Source organism: Callorhinus ursinus, unplaced genomic scaffold (assembly GCF_003265705.2).
Source record: "Callorhinus ursinus isolate GAN/ISIS: 27379988/994484 unplaced genomic scaffold, GSC_fseal_2.0 scaffold25, whole genome shotgun sequence".
In the NCBI taxonomy this organism is placed as follows: Eukaryota; Metazoa; Chordata; class Mammalia; order Carnivora; family Otariidae; genus Callorhinus; species Callorhinus ursinus.
This window is the reverse complement of record NW_027397087.1, coordinates 28,814,325-28,835,944: the sequence shown is the minus strand read 5'-3', so window position 1 is coordinate 28,835,944 and position 21,620 is coordinate 28,814,325. Positions and strand designations below refer to the sequence as shown.

Genomic DNA, 21,620 nt, shown 5'->3' with positions numbered 1-21,620 from the left:
CCATTTTAAGGATACTCTTGTTAGTATGAAGTGGGACCCAACAGGTCATATTCTTATGACATGTGCCAAAGAAGAAAATGTGAAACTCTGGGGGCCTATTTCAGGATGCTGGCGTTGTCTACATTCACTCTGCCATCCATCTATTGTAAACGGCATCGCTTGGTGCAGCCTCCCAGGGAAAGGATCCAAATTGCATTTACTGATGGCTACGTATGTTTTAATTTTGTATGTGTGTGTGTGTGTGTGTGTATCTTAATTTTTACATTAAGTATAGACTGTTACTTAGTAACAGTAGTCTTAAATGGCTTATTGCCCGTTACTGTTCTTATAATGTGTAATACCATAAGATGATCTTAGACAAATAGAGAACAGTTTTCCAATGTGGAACTTGCTGTGCGATCTCCTTAACTGGGTGTGATGTTGCAGAATATAGATTCTATTTGTATTTCTTGTAAAAGATTATAGCATACCTATTATAAATAATTTTAAAAATAATATTGTAGTAGTTTTTATCAGGTCTTAATTGCTATTTGAAAATATATTTACTTCTGCATATTGACATGTTTTGGTTTTCTGTGATCAATTTTTTTAAGTGGCTGTCAGAGTGGCTTAGTATGTGTTTGGCGTATTCCACAAGATATCACACAGGCCAGTGTGACTAGTTCAGAAGGATGGTGGGACCAGGAGTCCAGTTGCCAGGTAAATGTTCTGGTGCTTTTGAAGACCTTATCTGAAACCATAGATAGTATATGTTATCCAAGTAATCCTCTGTGACTACTGAGATACTCAATACTTAGTATGCAAAAGGACAGGATCCATTAGGGAAACATGAACAATGGTCATATTCTGTGTGTTTTCTGAATTAGCTTTATTTTTTATAAGTCAGGACAGCATGTTTGCTTGTTAAAGCGAGATAGTCAAGAAATATTGAGTGGTGATCATTTATGGGACTGGATATATGGGAAACTACAGATACTGTCATAAGTTAAGTCTTCGGTACATTGAAATAGCACCACAGGAGCACCCCCGTCCAACCAAAGTGCCTCCTGCTGATACCAAAACTCTACCTATGAAGAATAATTCCTTTACCTTAAACAGAGGTTGCAAATTCAGATAGATGCTTACAGGGCCATCTAGAAGCTGGGAGTCAGAGGTGTGGAGAGGGTAAAAACAAAAAACCTAGAAGTATGCATGCTTCCTATAAAGGACACAGCTGCCACAGACTTGATTGTCACCCTCCAGAAATGAGACTGTTGTTACCAGATTGTCTCATTTTTTTTCTGATAGAAGTCAAAAATCCAGTGTTTTAAGTAAAATCTCCCAATACTGAACCTTGGCCTCTGACTTAAAATTCTTTAAGACACCAGGTGGCCAGTCAAATGGCCTCCCTGAGCTAACAGTTTGCATCCTCTGTTGCTCTCTCTTTTGCTCATGATACAAATACCCCTGGAAGAAATATGCCTTATGTCATCTTTGGGTAAATAAATACATCTGGTATTATACTCTGTCATAACTAGAAGGAAGAAGGAGAAAGGGGTGAAGAGGGAGAAGTAAATAGCTCACTAATGGAAGGAAAATGTCACAGAAGTGGATGTGGAAAAGCACTAGAGATAAATCTGATTTGCTCTTTGTGCTAGACAGTAGCCCTTTGGACAGGCCTCACCTATCTCACTTCTAAAACCTGCACAGCAAACATGAAAATAGACACCATGTGGCAGTCAGAGCCATCGGCCAACAAAAAGAAGTATGTGGTTAATAGAGAACCAACATGTGCAATTCATGAATTTTAGGCGCTAAAAATGAAAATTACATAAAGCTAAATTTAAAAATTAAAACACCCATTAAAAAGCATAAGTTAGAATTTTTCTATCTCTGAGGGATAATTAAAACTTAGAAATGTCAGGCTTTAGAAATGTAATTTCTGCCAATTTGAAGAATAGGAAATTCACTTGGAAGTGTGTCAAAAAAAGATGAAACTCAGCTCCAAAGGAGCAAAGGAGAACCAGGTTGATATTATTTTCTCAAGCTGAACCTTAGGAGAGAGTTGTCCTTCCCTCCTCCCCAATTTTATGCTAAATTATAAAAATAGAAAATTTTCAAGAATGAATTCTAAATCTTGAATCTATAAATTTGTTTTAATTTCAATATATATTAAAAATAAAAATAAATTGCAGGATGGATATAGGAAATCGACCGGAGCCAAGTGTGTTTATCAGCTGCGGGGACACATCACCCCTGTCCGGACTGTTGCCTTTAGTTCTGATGGGTTGGCCCTCGTGTCTGGTGGACTAGGTGGGCTCATGAACATTTGGTCTTTAAGGGTAAGAATATAGATGTTATTTTTATAACTTATATATGATAAAATTTAACCCAACTAATCTTAGGAATATTTTGTGTACTAATATCTTGGACACTCAAGAAACTCTTCTCAGAATTCTCTACCCTTTAATTTTTCTTGTTGATATAGTTTCAAAGTCATCTAGAAAAGATCCCAGAAAATTGGAGAGTAGCTATGTAATTGGACATAAATTTAGCTGGTGTAGATTTTAGAATATGTTTTTGTGAATGTGAAGTATAAATTTAAAATGTAAATAAGGACTGGGGCACCTGGGTGGCTCAGTGGGTTAAACATCCGACTTCGTTTTGGCTCAGGTCATGATCTTGGGGTCATGGGATTGAGCCCCGAGCTGGGCTCTGTGCTCAGCAGGGAGTCTGATTGGGATTCTCTCCCTCTCCTTCTCCCCTTGCTCATGCCTCTACTCCCCACCCCTGCCACTCACTCTTGTGCGCATATTCTCTCTCTCAAAATAAATAAATAAATCTTAAAAAAAAAAAAAAAGACTAAGGTTAAGTGATATGTACTGATATAAATACATCTCATTTTAGGATGGCTCTGTCTTGCAAACTGTTGTGATAGGCTCTGGAGCTATTCAGACCACAGTATGGATTCCAGATGTTGGGGTAGCTGCTTGCTCAAATAGATCAAAGGTAATTTTGCAATTACATAAAATTCTAGGGTATAAGTCTATAAGGTACCTTAGAATTATAGTTTAAGCAGCCCGCTTTACGTAAAAGAGGAGAAAACTGGATAGCCAGAGAGCTTATTACCTGCCCAAGATAATATAACTATTTAGTGACAGAAGGAAAACTAGCCCAGGACTCCTGATTTGTAATCTAGTACTCTTCCTACTATACCCTAGACTTTGGTGAAAATGCTTAATTATTGAACAACTTAATTTCCACCAGAAGTCATAAAGTGGATTTTTACTTTCTGCCATGATTTTTTGAGGTAGCACTAAACTGTCTCAAAAGAATTTTTTCTAAAAAGGAGGACCAGAAACATTTAACTCAAGTATACAAAATGTATCTTGACTTTCAAATATAATATTCTAGTTTAAAAAAAAAAAAATAGCCCCCTGCTGTGAAGTAATTCTGATATGACATACCCTTAATGAATAGAGCCAAGGTGCTACTTTAATTTACATTTTATTAGTTAAAAGATTTTTTTAAATTGAACCGTAAACCTGCATGAACAGTCTTACTAGAAGTAAAATATAGAATCATAGCCAAGGCAATGGTGGCCTTTGTAGAATAAATCCTAGAGCCACAATTAGAACAGTGCTGCTTCTCTTGCAGATATGTCCCTCAGCAGGCAGAGGACTCCTTCCTCTGGTACCCTCATGTCATGTCACGCTTTTGAAATATCCTAGATACTTTGTCCTCCAAGTCCTGTGAAATATTAACGAATTCACATGTCTCCTTTTAAGGAGAATCAGCAAATGCAAGGTAGCTCACAAATTTTATGGTTATTCTTATTCACTTGTTTTTACTTAGACAACATTAGGATATTTTGAAGTTCATAGGTATTAAAGGTACAGTATAAAATGTCCCAAACAGCAAAAGTGTTCAGTGCAATAACTGGAAAGAATTTCAGTTATGAATGGTAATAAAATTCTCTCTTTTATTTTTTACTTAAACAAACATATCATGTGGCATGGTTTGTTTTCCATCAGGATGTTTTGGTTGTGAATTGTACAGCAGAATGGGCTGCCACCAATCATGTTTTAGCAACCTGTAGGACAGCACTGAAACAACAGGGTATTCTGGGATTAAACATGGCTCCCTGCATGAGAGCGTTTCTGGAGCGACTACCCGTGATGCTTCAGGAGCAGTATGCCTATGAAAAGGTAACTGATGACACTCACTGCCGCAGAGCTACAGATGATTGCTGCTCCGGAATTTGAATTGCGGCTTTGAGTTTATTCCTCGAGAGCATAAAGTCTGAGGAAAATGAGTGGGGCTATTTGGCAGAATCAGATACAGTTAAGTCATGTCTAAAATGGTTGTTCAGTAATCCTCAGCCTGCTTTTACTTTATTTTAATGGGAGTAAAATTTTAAAATAACCCTCAAATTTGTATAGTGTTTGTATAATTTTTTTTTCAGATTACTTATTCACTCCAAAACTTCTTACAATACCGGCGCTGCAGAGTATCATCTTCCCTTTTCTGACCCATAAATTTATTTTTGTGTGGTTTTGCCATCCTGAAGTGGGGAAGTGTGGGGTGGATATGGGTGTCAGGGTGAACATTGTCTGTTTATCGGGTGAATCCATGTGGAAAGTTTAGTGGAAGAGGTAAGGCTGAACTGAGTAGGGTCCTTCAGTACTAGAATGAGGAATAAGGGAATTTGGACCTGTAGCCCAGGCTGTGATCCAGGTCTTCCAGCCCTCGGTAGTCACAGTGTGCTGCCCCTAGGCAGAGCTCTTTGGGGTTTTTTTCTTCTTTTTTGGCCAAGCTACATTAATGCAATCAGCTGTTACTGCATCCGGTTAACTTCACTGATGTATTTGCCCAAGTTTTCTTTTCTGAATCACTCAGCATCTCATAGAGTTGCTCTGCCACAGTTAGGGAGGGCCATGGAAGAGGGATCTCCCTTGATGGCTACCAGGATTCTCTTGTAAAGAAGGAAATGTGAGAAGGGAGCAGGTTGTCGTGGTTTAGTTACCTGCTTATCATTATTATTATTATTCATGAAAAACTGTAGTGAAAATATACTGCTAAATGCATGTGATGTCCTGGATTGGATCCTGGAGCAGAGAAGGGGCATTAATGGGAAAACCAAATAAAGTCCTGTGGTTTAGTTGGTATTGTAGCCAATATTAATTTCTTGGTTCTATAAGATGTTATGAAGAATTTACAGGAATCCTCTGTACTATCTCTAACTCTCTGTGTATCTAAAAATTATTTCAAAGTAAAGATCATAAAAAAATAAATTTGGGGGTTTTTTGGTTTTTTTTAAGTTTTTATTTAAATTCCACTTAGTTAACATACAGAGTAATACTAATTTCAGGTGTAAAAAAAGAGTAAACTTAAAAAATACAATTATAGGTTTTCAGAATACAATAGGTTAATTTATCATATTTGGTACAGGCTCTTCAGTTTGACTTTTTGTATTTCCTCTTAGCCGCATGTGGTTTGTGGTGATCAGCTTGTTCATAGCCCCTACATGCAATGTCTGGCTTCCCTTGCTGTGGGACTGCATCTGGATCAGCTGTTATGTAACCCTCCAGTGCCACCACACCACCAGAGCTGCCTCCCCGACCCAGCATCCTGGAATCCAAATGAGTGGGCCTGGTTAGAATGTTTCTCAACCACCATAAAGGCTGCTGAAGCCCTGACCAATGGAGCACAGTTTCCAGAATCTTTTACTGTTCCTGATCTAGAGCCTGTTCCAGAGGATGAACTTCTATTCCTAATGGTAAGCATAGTATGAGCTGCTACTATTCACAGCTGAGATTGTATCATGGGTGTTAAGCAAGTAGCAGACCTTCAGTAAGTATTTCCTAGCTTGGATAGCTAGATATCTAAGATGCCCTTAGATAAACTTACAATATCTTGCTTTCAGGTAGTCACTTTGAGTCTTATGGCAGCCCTCTATGATGACAAAGATTATTTATACAAGAACTGTGAAGCTCCTGTAAACTTGGTGGCTTTCGGTGACAAAGTCCCATATTTTCTCACTTTTTGTCCATAGGTTCCTTGTTTAGTACCTGATTTATACATATTTTAACATCTTTTCCTGGGTCATCCTGGGGGATTTATTCCACATATAGATTCTAAATTATTTGCCACTTTAATCATCTTTTAATCACCATAAAATGAGAATATAGAAGAACAGCATTCCAGTTGTCATTTCTTTGATTGTATTTCGGAGCGTCCAGATGTAGAAACTGTGATGTAGATGAGATGCCTGTATAGACAGAGCAGGCCAGTGCTTGATCTGACAACCTATTTACTTAGTTAAGATTTACATATGCAGACATTGAATACAAAAATATAGATACGAAACAAATATGAATTGAGGGAAATTATCTAAATATAGATAATTTCTTTATAGCTATAAAATATTATTTTTTTAAATTTTTTAAAAGATTTTATTTGTTTACTTGAGAGAGACAGAGACAGAGATAGAGCAAGCACGAGCAGGGAGGAGAGGGAGAAGCAGACTCCTTGCGGAGCAGGGAGCCCGACACGGGACTCGATCCCAGGCCCCCGAGATCATGACCTGAGCCAAAGGCAGACGCTTAACTGACTGAGCCACCCAGGTGCCCCTAAAATACAGTTTTAATTAAGAAGTGTCCTTCTGGGGCACCTGGGTGGTTCAGTCAGTTAAGCATCTGCCTTCACCTTGGGTCATGATCTCGGCGTCCTGGGATTGGAGCCCTGTGTTGGGTTCCCTGCTCAGCGGGGAGTTTGCTTCTCCCTCCCTCTGCCCACCCCCCAACTTGCACTCTCTCATGTACTCTCTCTCTCTCAAATAAATAAATAAAATCTTTAAAAAAAAAAAAGTGTCCTTCTGAGCCTGTTTGCCCCAAATCTGTCATTTCCTAGATGAGGAAATTGAAGCCTAGAAAGATGAAGTGACCTGCCTGCTGCTGTACAGCGAGTTCACAGGGGTGGTAACTCCTGCACATGACCTTGTACCTGTTGGTGCTCAGAAAACCTAAATGGTTAACTTTGAATCGCCAATGTGATAGTGATAGCGATAGTTGATTGTAAAGTGTTTATGATAAAGGGAAATATTAACAATGCATAGTCAAGTTTGGCATGATTATAAAACTACTCTTAATTTCTTAAAGTATTAAAAAATTTTAAAGTATTTACTAAGTTCTTTTATGGAAAGAAGACTTAGTTGTTAATTAATAACAGATAAATCTTGGGGTACCTGGTTGGCTCAGTCCGTTAAACATCCAACTCTTGATGTCAGCTCAGGTCTTGGTCTCAGGGTCCTGAGTTCAGGTCCCACGTTGGAGAGGCTATTTTATTTATTTATTTTTTCTAAAAAAACAGATAATTCTTGAGTAGGATTTATTAAGATTCATCCTGATGTTTGCTGTGTCTTGCAGGATAACAGTAAATGGATTAATGGCATGGATGAACAAATTATGTCTTGGGCAACTTCCAGACCTGAGGTCAGTAAAGATAGCTAGATGGTGGTTCTAATTAAATCTTCTGATACTAAATGCTTGTTTGTTTGTAACCTGGTGTCTCTTATAGAGGCCGGCCCATGTTTGTTAGAAGGAATGGTTGAGTCTAATTTTGAGATTAATGTGGTCTTCTAGGACTGGCATCTGGGAGGTAAATGTGATGTCTACCTGTGGGGTGCTGGCAGGCATGGACAACTGGCAGAAGCGGGAAGAAATGTAATGGTCCCTGCAGCAGCTCCCTCATTCTCACAAGCCCAACAGGTAACTAAAAGGGTAAAGAAGTGAGGAAGAAACTTGGGAACTCTAACAATTCTAATTTCTTGCTGTCAGATAAAGTTTATCCATCGTGTAATCTGTTGAGGAATAACTAAACAAAGTCATGATGTATACCTTCTAAATAAAAGCTTTCTAGGGTTTTTATCAGACTTAAATTTTGTTAATAAGTTCTAAATTTTTCTTGCTTTCAAGTGTAATAAATTAACATCATGATGCATTAGGCCTGCCTAGTACATATGTATAGAAGTTAACATACTCCTAATTATTGATTCTGTTTTGTGGTCATTAACTTACAGGGATCTTTAGCTAGATTTCATTGATACCCCTCTCCTCTAATAATCGTGGTAGTATATTTCCAAACCCTCTCTCAGGCCACTGCTTTCTCTTACATTCTTCTCCGCCTTAGTAAGTCCCAGGATGCACTCCTTTTTCTTGTGTATTTCCCCTCAGCTTTCCGCTTCTTGATGATCTCTAGCCAGTCTTTAATATTTCCCCTCACCTTTTCCTCTTTCTGTTTGTTTCGTTGTCAGTGTTATTATTTAAACTCTGTGGGATGCCTGGGTGGTTCAGTCAGTTAAGCGTCTGCCTTCGGCTCAGGTCATGATCCCAGCATCCTGGGATCAAGTCCCCCATCAGGCTCCTTGCTCAGCGGGGAGTCTGCTTCTCCCTCTGCCTGCCACTCCCCCTGCTTGTGCGTGCTCTCTCTGACAAATAAATAAATAATTAAATCTTTAAAAATAAATAAAATAAACCCTGCCCAATTGGGGCACCTGGGTGGCTCAGTTGGTAAAGTGTCTGACTCTTGATTTCAGCTCTGGTCATAGTCTTGGGATTGTGACATAGAGCCCCGTGTCAGGCTCTGCGCTCAGTGCAGAGTTTGCTCCATAATATCTCCTTCTCTCTCTCTGAACTCCCACCCCTGCCTCATATGCACGTGCTCTCTCTCTCAAATAAATAAAATCTTTAAAATAAATAAACTCTGCACAATTGGCTGAAATCCCTGTAGATAGGATAGTTCTAAATGATTTTAAATAGTCCAATGAGCCTCATACATCTCTTTGTTAAGTAAGCAGTTTTATAATAATCAAGAGCTTGTAGGAACCCCATACTCTTTAGTGAAATGATAGAAGAATTAATAAAGGTATCCTAGGTATGCATAGAAGCATTTTAAGTGTTAAAGCTATATAATAAAGGATAATATATTTGTGTGTTTTTATCCTAGGTCATATGTGGTCAGAATTGTACCTTTGTCATCCAGGCCAATGGCACAGTGTTGGCTTGTGGGGAAGGAAGTTATGGCAGATTGGGACAAGGAAATTCAGATGACCTTCATGTGCTGACGGTTATTTCAGCCCTACAAGGTACCGTTATCCTCAGTTAAAAGGTGGTCAAAACTATGGTCTAACTATAGGAATGTTAGCTTATGTTGGAACTTATCTCAAACCTTTGCTAGATAGAGTCATAGAGAGTTTTCACTTCTTTAGATTCTCATTTAGGATGTACAGGCTGATTTCCATATTTTAAGCTATGTTATTTTGCAAGCTCTTTATCATGGCAGTGCTTGAATTCACTGATATAAATAACTATTCTAAGACCTACTGAAGATTGTAAACAAATTCTTTAAAATTGCAAAACTGTAATTAGGCAACTATTAATAGCAGTAATAATCATGCATGTGTTTCCTAAAAAGTAAAAATCAATTTATATGGAAATGTGCAAATGTACTAAAGACTTTACAGGGCATCTCTGTCAGAGTTCTCTGACTTGGAAAAAGAATACGTCTGGAGAATCCACTGCAGGAGCTCCTGGCTTGTTTCTTAAGTCAACTTTTACTGACTTCCAGAGCCTACAAAGAGAGCAAAGAAGGTTTTCTCAGTAAAAACATACAAGTAACAATGAGTTCAGAACCAATTCTGAAATAGTTCTGAGTTCTCTTCCTTGAGATCTCTTCCTCCCAGAGCACAGCAGTGGGGATGGGAGGGCAGGGTTCTATTCAGTACTATTGCATCCTGCCTCTAGGACCTTGCACAAGCTAGACTAGACCTCTTTGTGACTCGGTTATCCCATTTGTAAAAGTGATGATGATAATAGCTGCCTCATAGGTTCCATGTGAAAGTAGAAAAGGAGACGTTCCAGGTAAGGCATTTCTAGGAGTGGCTAGAACATAGGCCTTGATGACTATAACTGACCCCGTCACCCTCCTTTTCTTCCTTGTCATCATTTTATGTGACTGCTCCCAATTTACTAGGTTATGGCTTCAAATTTGGTTTAAAATTAAAGACATTGCCTTTCTTTCTGTAAGACAGTTTTGGTATTTTTTCGTGCTAAGAGTATTCTGTAGCAGCTGCATGTAAAGAGTTTTACCAGCCAGTGACTCTTGTTGGCTTTCTGCTCTGTTCCAGGATTTGTGGTGACCCAGCTGGTGACTTCTTGTGGTTCTGATGGGCACTCAATGGCCCTGACTGAAAGTGGAGAGGTCTTTAGCTGGGGAGATGGTGATTATGGCAAACTCGGCCACGGGAACAGCGACAGGCAGCGGCGCCCCAGGCAGATCGAGGCCTTACAAGGAGAAGAAGTGGTGCAGGTCAGGCAGGATGTGGATCGGTTTGCCTTTGAATATAAATATACTAGTTGTTGAATAGTGTTCTCAAATTTAACAGGAAATAATAGTAAAAATATATTATGAGTCATTACAAGAGATCCACTGTTCTTGGTTGTTCACCCTTGAGTTTATTAGAAATTTGAATGGCTTTGGTAATAGAATGGAATCCCTTTTCCTGAGCCAATTCCATGGCCCAGGATGGGGTACTTCAGGTGCTTGGAAGAAACACAGTGGGGTTTAGCTCGTGCCCCATAGTTCTTGATACAGTGATAGGTTGAATGCAGAGCTTAACATTTATCATTATTGTTACAAGTGTTGAGTTCATATGCATATTCTGGAAAATCAACTAGTGATCTAGGATGATATTTTTTTATACAGATATATTTATTTATAAATATTAGGAACACAGTTTATAAAAGAATAAAACTCCTCTCTAGAACTAGGATGATATTCTGAAATTGCCTAGCACCAAAGAGTTCACAAGAATTTCCCCATTTACTATCGCATGTAATGTCTAGGTCAATCTGTACACAGCTAAAGCATAGCAGCAGTTCTTCTAAGGGAAGCTGTTTAGCTTGGTGTTCCTGAGGATGATGGGGAGATCAGGCTTGGGGAAACAGGAGGGCCACTTGGGCAGGTAGGACATACTGGTCTTGAAGATCCTGAGTTGTCAGTGAAGTTTATTACTATATTAATAACCAAAAGTGACGGATTTCATTCTTTCTTAGTATACCCTCTTAAATTTTTTTGTTCTCCTTGGTTCTGTCTGTAGATGTCTTGTGGCTTCAAGCACTCAGCAGTGGTAACTTCAGATGGCAAACTGTTCACTTTTGGCAATGGTGACTACGGTCGTCTGGGTCTTGGAAACACCTCTAACAAAAAACTTCCAGAGAGAGTGACTGCACTGGAGGGATATCAGATTGGACAGGCATGGAATAAGTCAATAATATGTTCCATCTGGTCATAGTGTCTTATTTCCTTTGTGTGCACTTGAGACACTGTCCTTTAAAGAAGACGAGAATCATCAGTTGTACTTAACCTCATGTACATTTTATTTGGCCTACTTGATCCTTTTTTGTGATTTTTTTTTTTCCCAATGTGAGAATTCACATTTTAAGTCATATTTGACAAACGAAAGCATTAATTCAGGATGCAAATGTTTTAAAACCCCCTCCATAATGCAACTTGATATAAAACCTTTAAGCCATACTGATTTTTATGACTGCTGTCTGGTAGTTTGGAAGTAGATGGCCGAATTGCAGCATCATTGGTACTGCTGTTTTTAGGCAGTACTTGTCCTGTACACATTGAGATTACCTCTTAACAAGGAGATACTTTTATCATTTTCTGTATCATTCCTTAGCCTGTCTCTGAGGTATTTTTGACTCATTACGTACCTTTCCTTTTATGTTCTCTGATTCTAAGGTTGCCACAGATATTTGAAGGATTTCGCCTCAAAGAAAAAGTTATTTTTTCGTTTGTGGACATTAGGAATTTTTTCTTACTGACACATTTTGTTAACATATGTAGGAGGCCCTGAAATTAAAATAAAAATATATATAGCCAAATTTCTCACTGAAGTGGAGAAGAATCCCAGAAACAGGTATATGGTTTAGGGGCTATGATTTTGCCTTACTGAATACCCTGTTCTTTCTTTAGGTAGCATGTGGCTTAAACCACACGTTGGCAGTATCAGCGGATGGCTCCATGGTGTGGGCTTTTGGAGATGGGGACTATGGAAAACTAGGCTTAGGAAATTCCACTGCAAAATCTTCCCCTCAGGTCAGTATTGTCTTTAGGGTTTCAGACAATGCAGTTTTCATCTATGTCAGTGCTTCTTTTTAGTTGGAAATAATTTACCTTTAACATTTTAGTAATTCATAATGAAGTTTAGAAGCGTCTATTGCTTACTCTTAAATGTCCCAACATTCTAGATCTTGATTTTATTTATTTTTTAATATTTTATTTATTTGTTTGACAGAGAGAGATACAGTGAGAGAGGGAACACAGCGGAGGGAGTGGGAGAGGGAGAAGCAGGCCTCCTGCTGAGCAGGGAGCCCGACATGGGGCTCGATCCCAGAACCCTGGGATCATGACCCGAGCCAAAGGCAGACGCTTAATGACTGAGCCACCCAGGCGCCCCTAGGTCTTGATTTTAAATAAGCCATTAATGGCTAAACTGGATGTAAAAATTGTGCAAGGATAAGCCTTTGTCCCCATACACTGGCTGAACAATGCAGGACCGTCTCCCATGTAGAGAAGAAATAGTTATAGACGTATCTCTAGGGTGTCTGAGGGAGGGAACCTTGAACAATCTTTTGTATCCTTCTGCTTGCAGCTGCCATTTTAGCAGATTATTACCCCTAATTTATACAAGTATACGCCTCCTTTTAAAAAATAATAAGGAAATATAGAAAATAATAAATAAATTAGAAGCTAATATTCACATTACAGAAGGTTTTTTGGCTCTGCGGAAGACCTTCTGCACAGTTCTTTCAGTGGGTTTTCCTAATACATTTAACAAACAGCATGATTTACAAATATTTAATGTATATTCAACTCCCGATGCCCTATCGTATATAATCTGTAATATCTTGATAGCTAGATTGGTAAATATTCAGCTAAGGATATGGAAAGCCAGGAAGCCGTCTCTGAAAGTAGAAAATGTCTAACTGGGAGCAGCCCATGGCTTTACGTGGTCTCATGTAAAGTTGTTTAAAAGGCTACAGGATTCTCTTTGGTCCCTGTTGCGCAGAGGAGTGATTCCACTCACATGAGGTCCCAGGGATTTTAGTCAAATGCCCCTCCCTAACACTCCCCCCACCCCCCCGACACACAAATTCAGGTAAATTGTAGAGCAGTATGAGAAAATAACATTTAGGAGTGTGGATTTGGGTGGAAACAGGTGACAATGAGTATTTTTATTAGAAGATAGTCCTTGAGTTTATACATGCTAGTAGGCAATTTCAAAGGTGTTTTTATTTTCCTTTTTTAAAAGTTTGTGCCTTATACTTATATTTTGCAGAAAGTTGATGTCCTTTGTGGAATTGGAATAAAAAAGGTTGCTTGTGGAACTCAGTTTTCTGTTGCATTGACCAAAGATGGTCATGTGTATACCTTTGGTCAAGGTAAGGCATTTTCCAGGCATTACATTGCTTGTTTTGTGTATGCATGTATTATAGAAACATTTGCCTTCCAGTTTTATAGAAAGTGCTCTAAATAGAGTTATTTTTTTGTTATGGGTGGCCACTATGACCTTCATTCACTAGCTACTTTTCTCCTTTTTCATGAACTTTGTCATAAGGACAAACTCTCCTCCCCACTGATGGGCCTCTCATGCCAGAGCCTTCGCTCTTGCTAGAAGAGTCCCTGCCAAAGCCCTTCCCATCCTCCTTTCTGCTGCCTACACCGTGCTGCCATAAACACTTCTTGACCACCGGAGCTACTCTGGATCCTGTCCAATTCCCCAGCCCTTCCAGGGAATGGAAGTTCGGGTCTTAGGAATTCATAGGCATTCAGGGTTCAGATCTTGAATGGGTTCTTAATCCAAGCATCCACAGTGTGATTTCCTGGCAAATATACTCACCTTCTTACATAGAACTTCTTGGCAAGTTGTAATCACTGAGAAATGTGTAAGGCAGATAGGAGGAGGGGGAAGAAATAAGTCATGAGGGAAGTTTCTAGTTTTGGCAGAACAACGATGTCACTGAGGACAGGGAGCTGGTTTTGGGGAACTAAGTAAGGAACTTAGTTTTGGTCATATTGAATTGGGGCCATATACTCAAAGTATATGTATGGAGATGTCTAGCAAGTTATTGGGGATTTGGATCTGGAACTCCAAAGAAATTGGTTATAGAGATGTAGATTTGCATAATGATAGTATTTAAAACCATGTTAATAGGCTTTAAGAAACTCAGGGAGAGTGTAGGATAAAAAAGAAGTGCATAGAACTCTGGAGAATATGAGTGAAGGGCAGGTGAGCACAGAAGGAGGACTTGGGAGAGTTGGCTTTGAAAGGAATGGAGAGAGAGGTAGCCAGTGAGCCAGGATAGTGCAGAATCTCTGCAGGTAGGAGGCGCTGAGGACAGGTCAGCAGAAGGTTATGGGGGCTCCGGGGGTAGAGCCTGAGAAGAGGCTACAGCCATAGGCAGTTAGGAGCTACCCATCGCTTTTGAGAACATAGCCTCAGTGCAGTGGTGAGAGTGAAGGGTAGGCTGCGGAAGGTGGCTATGCCAAGCAGTTCCAGAGGACATGGGCAACAGGGGCTAGCCTGCACTTTCTAGAAGTTGGGCAGCAAAGGTAAAGGGAGAGGTTGGCTCGAAGTTTGAGGACAAGACAAGTTGAGTGATGTCTTTTCTTAGAATGCAAGAACTATAGGGCCTTTCTTAACTATGTGCCAGTCCTCTCAAATAGGAGGATAATGGAGATGCCTCTTGGTTTGAAATAAGCTGCTATTTTAGATTTATTTATTTTATGAATAAGGAATCTGTGACATTTTGCAGAGGTGCTGTTTCAAACTTCATTCACTCAGAATCCAGTATCAGAATGGCAGCTTTTGCCATCATGAGTTAAATATGTCATTGCTATTCCACCAGAAAAGTTAAACGACTCATTAGAAAACATAAGACTGTGGGGTCCCATCCATAAATTTTCTCTTACTGTGTTTTCAGATCGCTTGATAGGCTTGCCAGAGGGGCGTGCTCGCAATCACAACAGACCACAGCAGGTCCCTGTCCTGGCTGGAGTGGTCATCGAAGATGTGGCAGTTGGAGCTGAGCACACACTTGCTTTGGCATCAACTGGAGATGTATATGCCTGGGGGAGCAATTCAGAAGGGCAGGTAAATATTTATCTTGCTTGTCCTCTCATATTCTAGAATTGTGACAGTGTTCCTCATTTGGGAGAGGGATAGGCTAGGAAACTCATAAGATCTACCACAATGTCTCACACACATCACTTTGCCATGGGATGGATTTATTTGTGAGTCCAGTTGTTCATGTCTCTCTCTTGATAGTGGCCAAGTAAATATTATACCATGGTTTAAAAAAATCTGATGGTATGGCAAAGTGATTAAGGGAATTAACTGAGTATATGTGTGTGTCTACACTCATTAAGGGCCTGGCACATAGTAAGCAGCAACTTTATAGGTATTTGCTACTATCATCATCATCGTTTTTATTGTGGTAATATGTGATATTAGGTCCTGGGAGCATCAGTTGATCTGGAACATGGAAAGAATCAAACAACAATACTTTTATATTTAATAATAGGACATAGTACTGTACATAGTGTGGTATACATAGTCTATTTGTGTTTGCGCAGGAAGTCTTGTCATCCCCATTCTACAGAGGAATAAACTGAGCCTCTGAGAGGTTGAGAGAAGATTCAAGAAGTTGCTATGTTCAACTTACCCTGTATATGAAGGAGGGAAAGATCTGGGTGGGAGATGTCTGGGATGCCTGCTGCTACAGTGGCTTTCAGCCATGCATGCAGAGCCACATCCCCTTCCTCCATAAATCCTCTCTGGGTGTGTCTGCCCACCAAGCCAGGGGCCCTCAAGTTCAAGGTCTCCATTGTTATTCATAGTAGCCTTAGTTTGACTCTGTGGTCACCTCATCACTATGTTAACAGGTGAGGAAGCTGCTCATCATTGTGGCTGCACATTTTCTTAATGTGCAGAGAGTTGCTGCTGAAGACACTTTAGGGAGGTCGCTGGCAGGGACTTGACATGATCCTCCCCTAACGATGTTGAGCTGCTTAGCCACTGAAACACTGGGTATCCCACTCACACCCTAAGAACAGAGATCTAGAAATGCGAATCTGCTACTGTGTATGTTTTTATAATTCTTTATTGTTACCCAGGCAGTTCATGTTAAAAGGAAATCAGTGTATTTTAAATAAAAGCTCTATAGATCATTCTGTTACTTTTTTAACTTTCCAAGAGTTATTTCCTCTCTAGAAGTGGAATCCAAGGATGTGTACCGTCATTAAGACTCATCTGCTAGATTTGGAATGGCCTTGTTGCAGCTAAGTTTTTAGGAGACAGTCTGAGCTGTGAGGACTATTCTGATAGAGATAATTAGAATTAATTTAATTATTTTGGTGCTGTCACTTGGCATAGATATTTATTTATATCTGCTATCACCTAAGGCAGATTGCATCATCTTGACTTCCTCTTCCTCTTTTTAATTGACTCTTTGTTTTTGTAATTTATTCCCAGCTTGGCTTAGGCCACACCAACCATGTTCGAGAACCCACCCTGGTGACAGTTTTGCAAGGGAAAAACGTTCGGCAGCTCTCAGCTGGCCGCTGCCACAGTGCTGCCTGGACAGCACCGCCTGTCCCACCGAGGGCACCAGGTGAGAGATGAAATAGCCACGCTCCTGCAGCCTCTCTTTTAGTGGTCCCCAGCCGCACTGTCTGCCTCTCCCCCGGCTTATGCCTCTCTCTCTCACTCTCAGATAAATAAAATCTTTATTAAAAAAAAAAAGGATATAAAGAAAATAAAATGTGTATTTATATACTTTACATTCTACTGCATACTCTCCATATTGGATCCATCTTCCATTCCCCACAAGTGTGGGGCATTTATCATTCCTTATTCATTTCTTTACTTTTGGGCTGTTTCTCTCCCAGGCCCTTAAGCCCTTTCTTTAGACTGTTCTCTGGTGTGTCGGACTAGAGTTTCCTTGAAGCAACCTTGTGCCTGGGAACTCAGCATTCTCTTCCCTTTTTGCTGACCTCTGCTTCTAAGTCCTTGGGGAAGACTCACCATAGAGATTTTTTTCTGTTAAACACCCTAAGGGAGCAAATTAGGACTACCAAGTAGATTCCAAACAAGCAGGACATGTTTTCTGATTAGCACAGTCCAGAATGAGCAGTGCTGCTCACCCACTGACAGTTTCAGGTGCTCAGGGTCCTCTTCATCTTACAGAGAGATCTCACTCCCACTTCAGGAGAGAGGCTCTGCAGTGTGGTGGTTCAAGGTCCAGATTCTGGAGCCATGTTGCCTGGGTCGAATCCTAGCTTTTCCTCTTACCAACTGAGTGATCTTAAGACTCTGTTTCCTTGTCTGTAAAATGGGATGATAATAGCCCCTGTTGTAAAGAGCTGTAGGATTAAATGAAACAATTTACATGAAGCTCTTAGAATAGTGCTCAGCACATAGAAATACTCAATAAATGTTAACTTTTATTAATAGTATTAATAAAATTAATTGGGAATAAAAATAAACTGAGAATTGAGCTGTGCAAGTCTTTATTTACATGAAATTCAAATAAGGCAAATGATGTAGGTTTACTCTGTTTTTAAGAAGAGGGGAACCATGAGTACAGTCTTTGCTTCTACAGAGCTCTTATTCTTGCAGTACAAAGCTTTCATGAATCATGCACCCATAGCTTTCATTCTATCATGGTCACTTTCTGTCAGATCCTAGTAAGTGTGGGAGGTGCCTGCTGAGCTGCCCATTTTTATTTTCCAGAATTGCCTGCCTAGTCCTGGCTCACATCTTATGTTTTATGAAGATGGCAGCTATCGAATACAAAAGGAAGAATTTGGGGTTTTTTGTTTTTGTTCTTCTTGTTTAAGATTTTATTTACTTGAAAGAGAGTGAGAGACACAACATGAGCAGGGGAGAGGGGCAGAGGGAGAAGCAGGCTCCCCACTGAGCAGGGAGCCTGGTATGGGGCTTGATCCCAGGACACTGGGATCATGACCTGAGTGGAAGGCAGACACTAAACTGACTGAGCCACCCAGAAGACCCTGTTTTTGTTCTTTTGTGAAGGAACTATTTAAGTCCCATAGTTAAATGGGAAACTAAATTAAAGGAGAAAATAAGTTTCCATAATGATAAATAAAAAAAGATGTCTTGAAAACCAATACATATGCATCAAAACATAAAGATGAATTGATGGAGAGAGGAATTGATAAACATGTGATGAAGCAAATACAGGCAAATATTAATTCTAGAATTTAGGTGGTAGGAATGGGTGTTCATTGTATACTTAGCTTCTCTGTGTGTTTGAAAATTTTCAAAATACTGAAAATGAAAGCAGTGCATTCTCCTTTACAAGTGTGTGTTTGCTCTCTTGGCAGGTGTGTCCGTACCTCTGCAGCTGGGCCTGCCCGACACAGTGCCACCGCAGTACGGGGCGCTCAGGGAGGTCAGCATCCACACAGCGAGGGCCCGGCTCCGGCTGCTTTACCACTTCTCTGACCTCATGTACTCGTCCTGGAGGCTCCTGAACCTCAGCCCTAACAACCAGGTAACGTGTCGGCTTGGGAAGCACTACCCGTGACGTGCTCACCAGGTCCCAGGAATATTTTTCCATGGCTAAAACTTTTTACTCTCAGCTCCCAAGAGGTGTAGAAAAGGCAAAAGTTCCATTTCCATTTTACCGCTGGTTTAGGAATAGTCCAGGTACTGATAACCATGCTGCTGGGCACAGAGTAGTCTTCCTTCTATGTTTTGGTCTGTCGAGAGCTCAAGGAAATACGAATGGCTAAGTGTGTATTTTCTGTAAAGTCCAACATGTGATTTTAAAACTCGAGCACACACAAGCGTTAGCACCACTGTCCCAGTGGCTCCGTAGATGAGTCTGACGCGTGCGGAGATGTCCTGATCGCCTCACAAATGAGCATTCTGGATCCTGTGGGGGGGGGGGAGAGTAAATTCGGCTGATTTGACCGTCTTTATAGAACAGTCTAGTGATATAGGAAGAAAGCAAGCTGGCTATGTTTGTTTGTCTGTGTAATGTGTCAGCATGCCTGCCAAAATGTGTATCAGTTTGTAAAACTGTTAGAAATCCTTGGGTAACCAGTCATGGGGTATATGAGAGATTTGACAGATCATTGTTAGAAATAGGTAATCAGCCAGCCAGCAGAATACTGTGCAGCACTGAACAGAGTGTTAGAAAACTGTTTGTAATTAGCGGGAGAAATGTTTACAATAAAAACTTAAAGCGAGAAAAGCAGCAGAAAATTGCATAAGCAGTGTGTTCTCAACAATGTGAGAAATGTTTGCACACATGGAAGGGAACTGGAAGGAAACAGATGAGAGTGATCATGGAGGTTATGGAGGATTCAGTGTGTGCATGTGTGTGGGTCCTTTTCTGTATTTTCCAAGTTTTAAAAAATAATAATCGTATATTTTATCGGAAAAAAATATTTTTTAATAGTTACTGCTATCCAGGTTTATACTTTTAAACCAAAAAGAATTATGTTCTAAAAGTGAGAAGCTGTTTTTTCTGGGAAGCCTTGGATTGTACCATCTCTGATAAGTTCCCTGTCTGTTACAGAGCAGTACATCCCATTATAATGCCGGGACGTGGGGCATCGTACAGGGGCAGCTTCGGCCTTTGTTAGCCCCAAGAGTCTACACCCTCCCGATGGTGCGCTCCATAGGAAAAACCATGGTTCAAGGCAAAAACTATGGACCTCAAATTACTGTAAAGAGGATATCAACCAGGTTAGCATATGTGTGTTTTACTAGCTAGCAAGCACTTTTTTTTTTAAGATTTTATTTATTTATTTGACAGAGAGAGACACAGCAAGAGAGGGAACACAAGCAGGGGGAGGGGGAGAGGGAGAAGCAGGCTTCCCGCCGAGCAGGGAGCCCGATGCAGGGCTTGATCCCAGGATACTGGGATCATGACCTGAGCTGAAGGTAGACGCTTAACGGCTAAGCCACCCAGGCGCCCCTAGCAAGCACTTTTTTAGGTGAATGTGATTCCTAACTAATCTCTGTGAGCTTTTGCTTCCTGGGTTGCAAACTAGGAGAGTAACAGTGCTTACCTTAGTACCCAGTGTGGTCACAGTGGGCCTAGCACACTGTTTGGCTGTTGTTAAGCTGGCTTGTTCGCCCTCTGATGGGAAGATACCTTCAAGTGATGGTTTGGGGAAGTTAGTAAGAGTTGTATTTCATTCTGTTTTCCTTTTCTTTTGAAGAGGACGGAAGTGTAAGCCCATCTTTGTTCAAATAGCAAGACAAGTAGTTAAACTGAATGCATCAGACCTCCGTCTGCCCTCGCGAGCATGGAAGGTGAAGCTGGTTGGAGAAGGGGCTGATGATGCTGGGGGAGTGTTTGATGATACTATCACAGAGATGTGCCAGGTATATTCATGCGGTGTCCCCCTGATGAGTCATCTGTTCAGGTGGTGGCTGTTTTACCATTTCCAGTGACTACTCTGTCTGACATGTTCTTATGAATGTAGCAAGGATGCATTTGTGAGCCTTACATAAAAATCATACTGTTAATGATGTAGAGGTGAATTATAGCAAGGGTTTGTGACATGACTTGTGAAGATACCTTCCCGAATAAATGTCAGTGCCTGACTCCACCAGTGACTCGCTGTCAGTCCTGCTCTAATACTGGCAGAGGAAACAATGAGGACACATATTTACATTTATGTAACAGACAAATCCAGGACCACCCATGTGCTCTGATTAATTCATGTGCTCTGATTAATTCATGAAGTAGAACTGCCAGGCTCTAGCGGAATTAGAAAAATAAATGCTGAGTTTAGACGAGTTCTTATTTGGTATCTAAAGTGGCAGCTTTGCTTCCAGGTCAACTCTGACCCTTCCCGCTTTACCTGTAGCAGGATTTTTCTAATAAATCCTGTGACTAAAATAACTTTTGCCTATTATTTGTTGGGTCTTTTTGAATATCACTGTGCCCTGCTCACAGATACCCCAACTCCTGCCCTGGATTGACTTTCTTATCTTAGTTCTGCATACTACAGGGTATTTTATACAAGGGGGATGTTTGTAATTTCACTTTAAATTAAAGCCACAAAAATTATAGAGATGGCCGGTTGTCACATAACATTATAAATTCCTCAAAATAATCTCTTTTCAGTATGATCTTTAATGTAACTAGTTTGTTCTCTTGATGCATTTGATTGTCATTTCTCAAGAAACTGTTCTTTCTTTTACAGGAACTTGAAACTGGTATCGTTGACCTTCTTATACCCTCTCCCAATGCTACCGCAGAAGTGGGCTACAACCGGGATAGGTAAGGCAGTCATCAGGTGCTTATCGATGATCTACAGTAATAATGGTAGCTCGCTTACTGGGAACTTCCTGTGTGCCACACCCTGCTTTAAGTGCTTTACATATATTATCCCATTGAATCCTCATTAGAACCCAAAGGACTGGGAACTCTTATTACTCCCTTTTCACAGATAAGGAAACTGAGGCACTTCCATCATGACTCTATTATGGGACCAACTCAACGATAATATTGAGGGGGAGG

The 21,620-nt window shown here is 40.3% G+C and overlaps 1 protein-coding gene across 10 annotated transcripts in view; it reads left to right on the top strand.

The window, feature by feature from the left end:
• The window catches only part of HERC1 (HECT and RLD domain containing E3 ubiquitin protein ligase family member 1), a 189,597-nt gene that overhangs the window by 160,358 nt on the left and 7,619 nt on the right, over window positions 1-21,620 (top strand). For all 10 annotated transcript variants that reach the window (XM_073877161.1, XM_073877160.1, XM_073877158.1 and 7 more), the window contains exons 56-74: window positions 11-210; window positions 594-699; window positions 2,175-2,321; window positions 2,887-2,988; window positions 4,014-4,187; window positions 5,465-5,758; window positions 7,407-7,472; window positions 7,623-7,748; window positions 8,986-9,124; window positions 10,166-10,347; window positions 11,138-11,293; window positions 12,025-12,147; window positions 13,391-13,493; window positions 15,036-15,205; window positions 16,586-16,724; window positions 18,460-18,629; window positions 19,662-19,831; window positions 20,311-20,476; window positions 21,304-21,380. In XM_073877161.1, coding sequence (XP_073733262.1) covers window positions 11-210; window positions 594-699; window positions 2,175-2,321; window positions 2,887-2,988; window positions 4,014-4,187; window positions 5,465-5,758; window positions 7,407-7,472; window positions 7,623-7,748; window positions 8,986-9,124; window positions 10,166-10,347; window positions 11,138-11,293; window positions 12,025-12,147; window positions 13,391-13,493; window positions 15,036-15,205; window positions 16,586-16,724; window positions 18,460-18,629; window positions 19,662-19,831; window positions 20,311-20,476; window positions 21,304-21,380 — 2,810 coding nt within the window. The remainder of the gene's footprint in view (window positions 1-10; window positions 211-593; window positions 700-2,174; window positions 2,322-2,886; window positions 2,989-4,013; window positions 4,188-5,464; window positions 5,759-7,406; window positions 7,473-7,622; window positions 7,749-8,985; window positions 9,125-10,165; window positions 10,348-11,137; window positions 11,294-12,024; window positions 12,148-13,390; window positions 13,494-15,035; window positions 15,206-16,585; window positions 16,725-18,459; window positions 18,630-19,661; window positions 19,832-20,310; window positions 20,477-21,303; window positions 21,381-21,620) is intronic.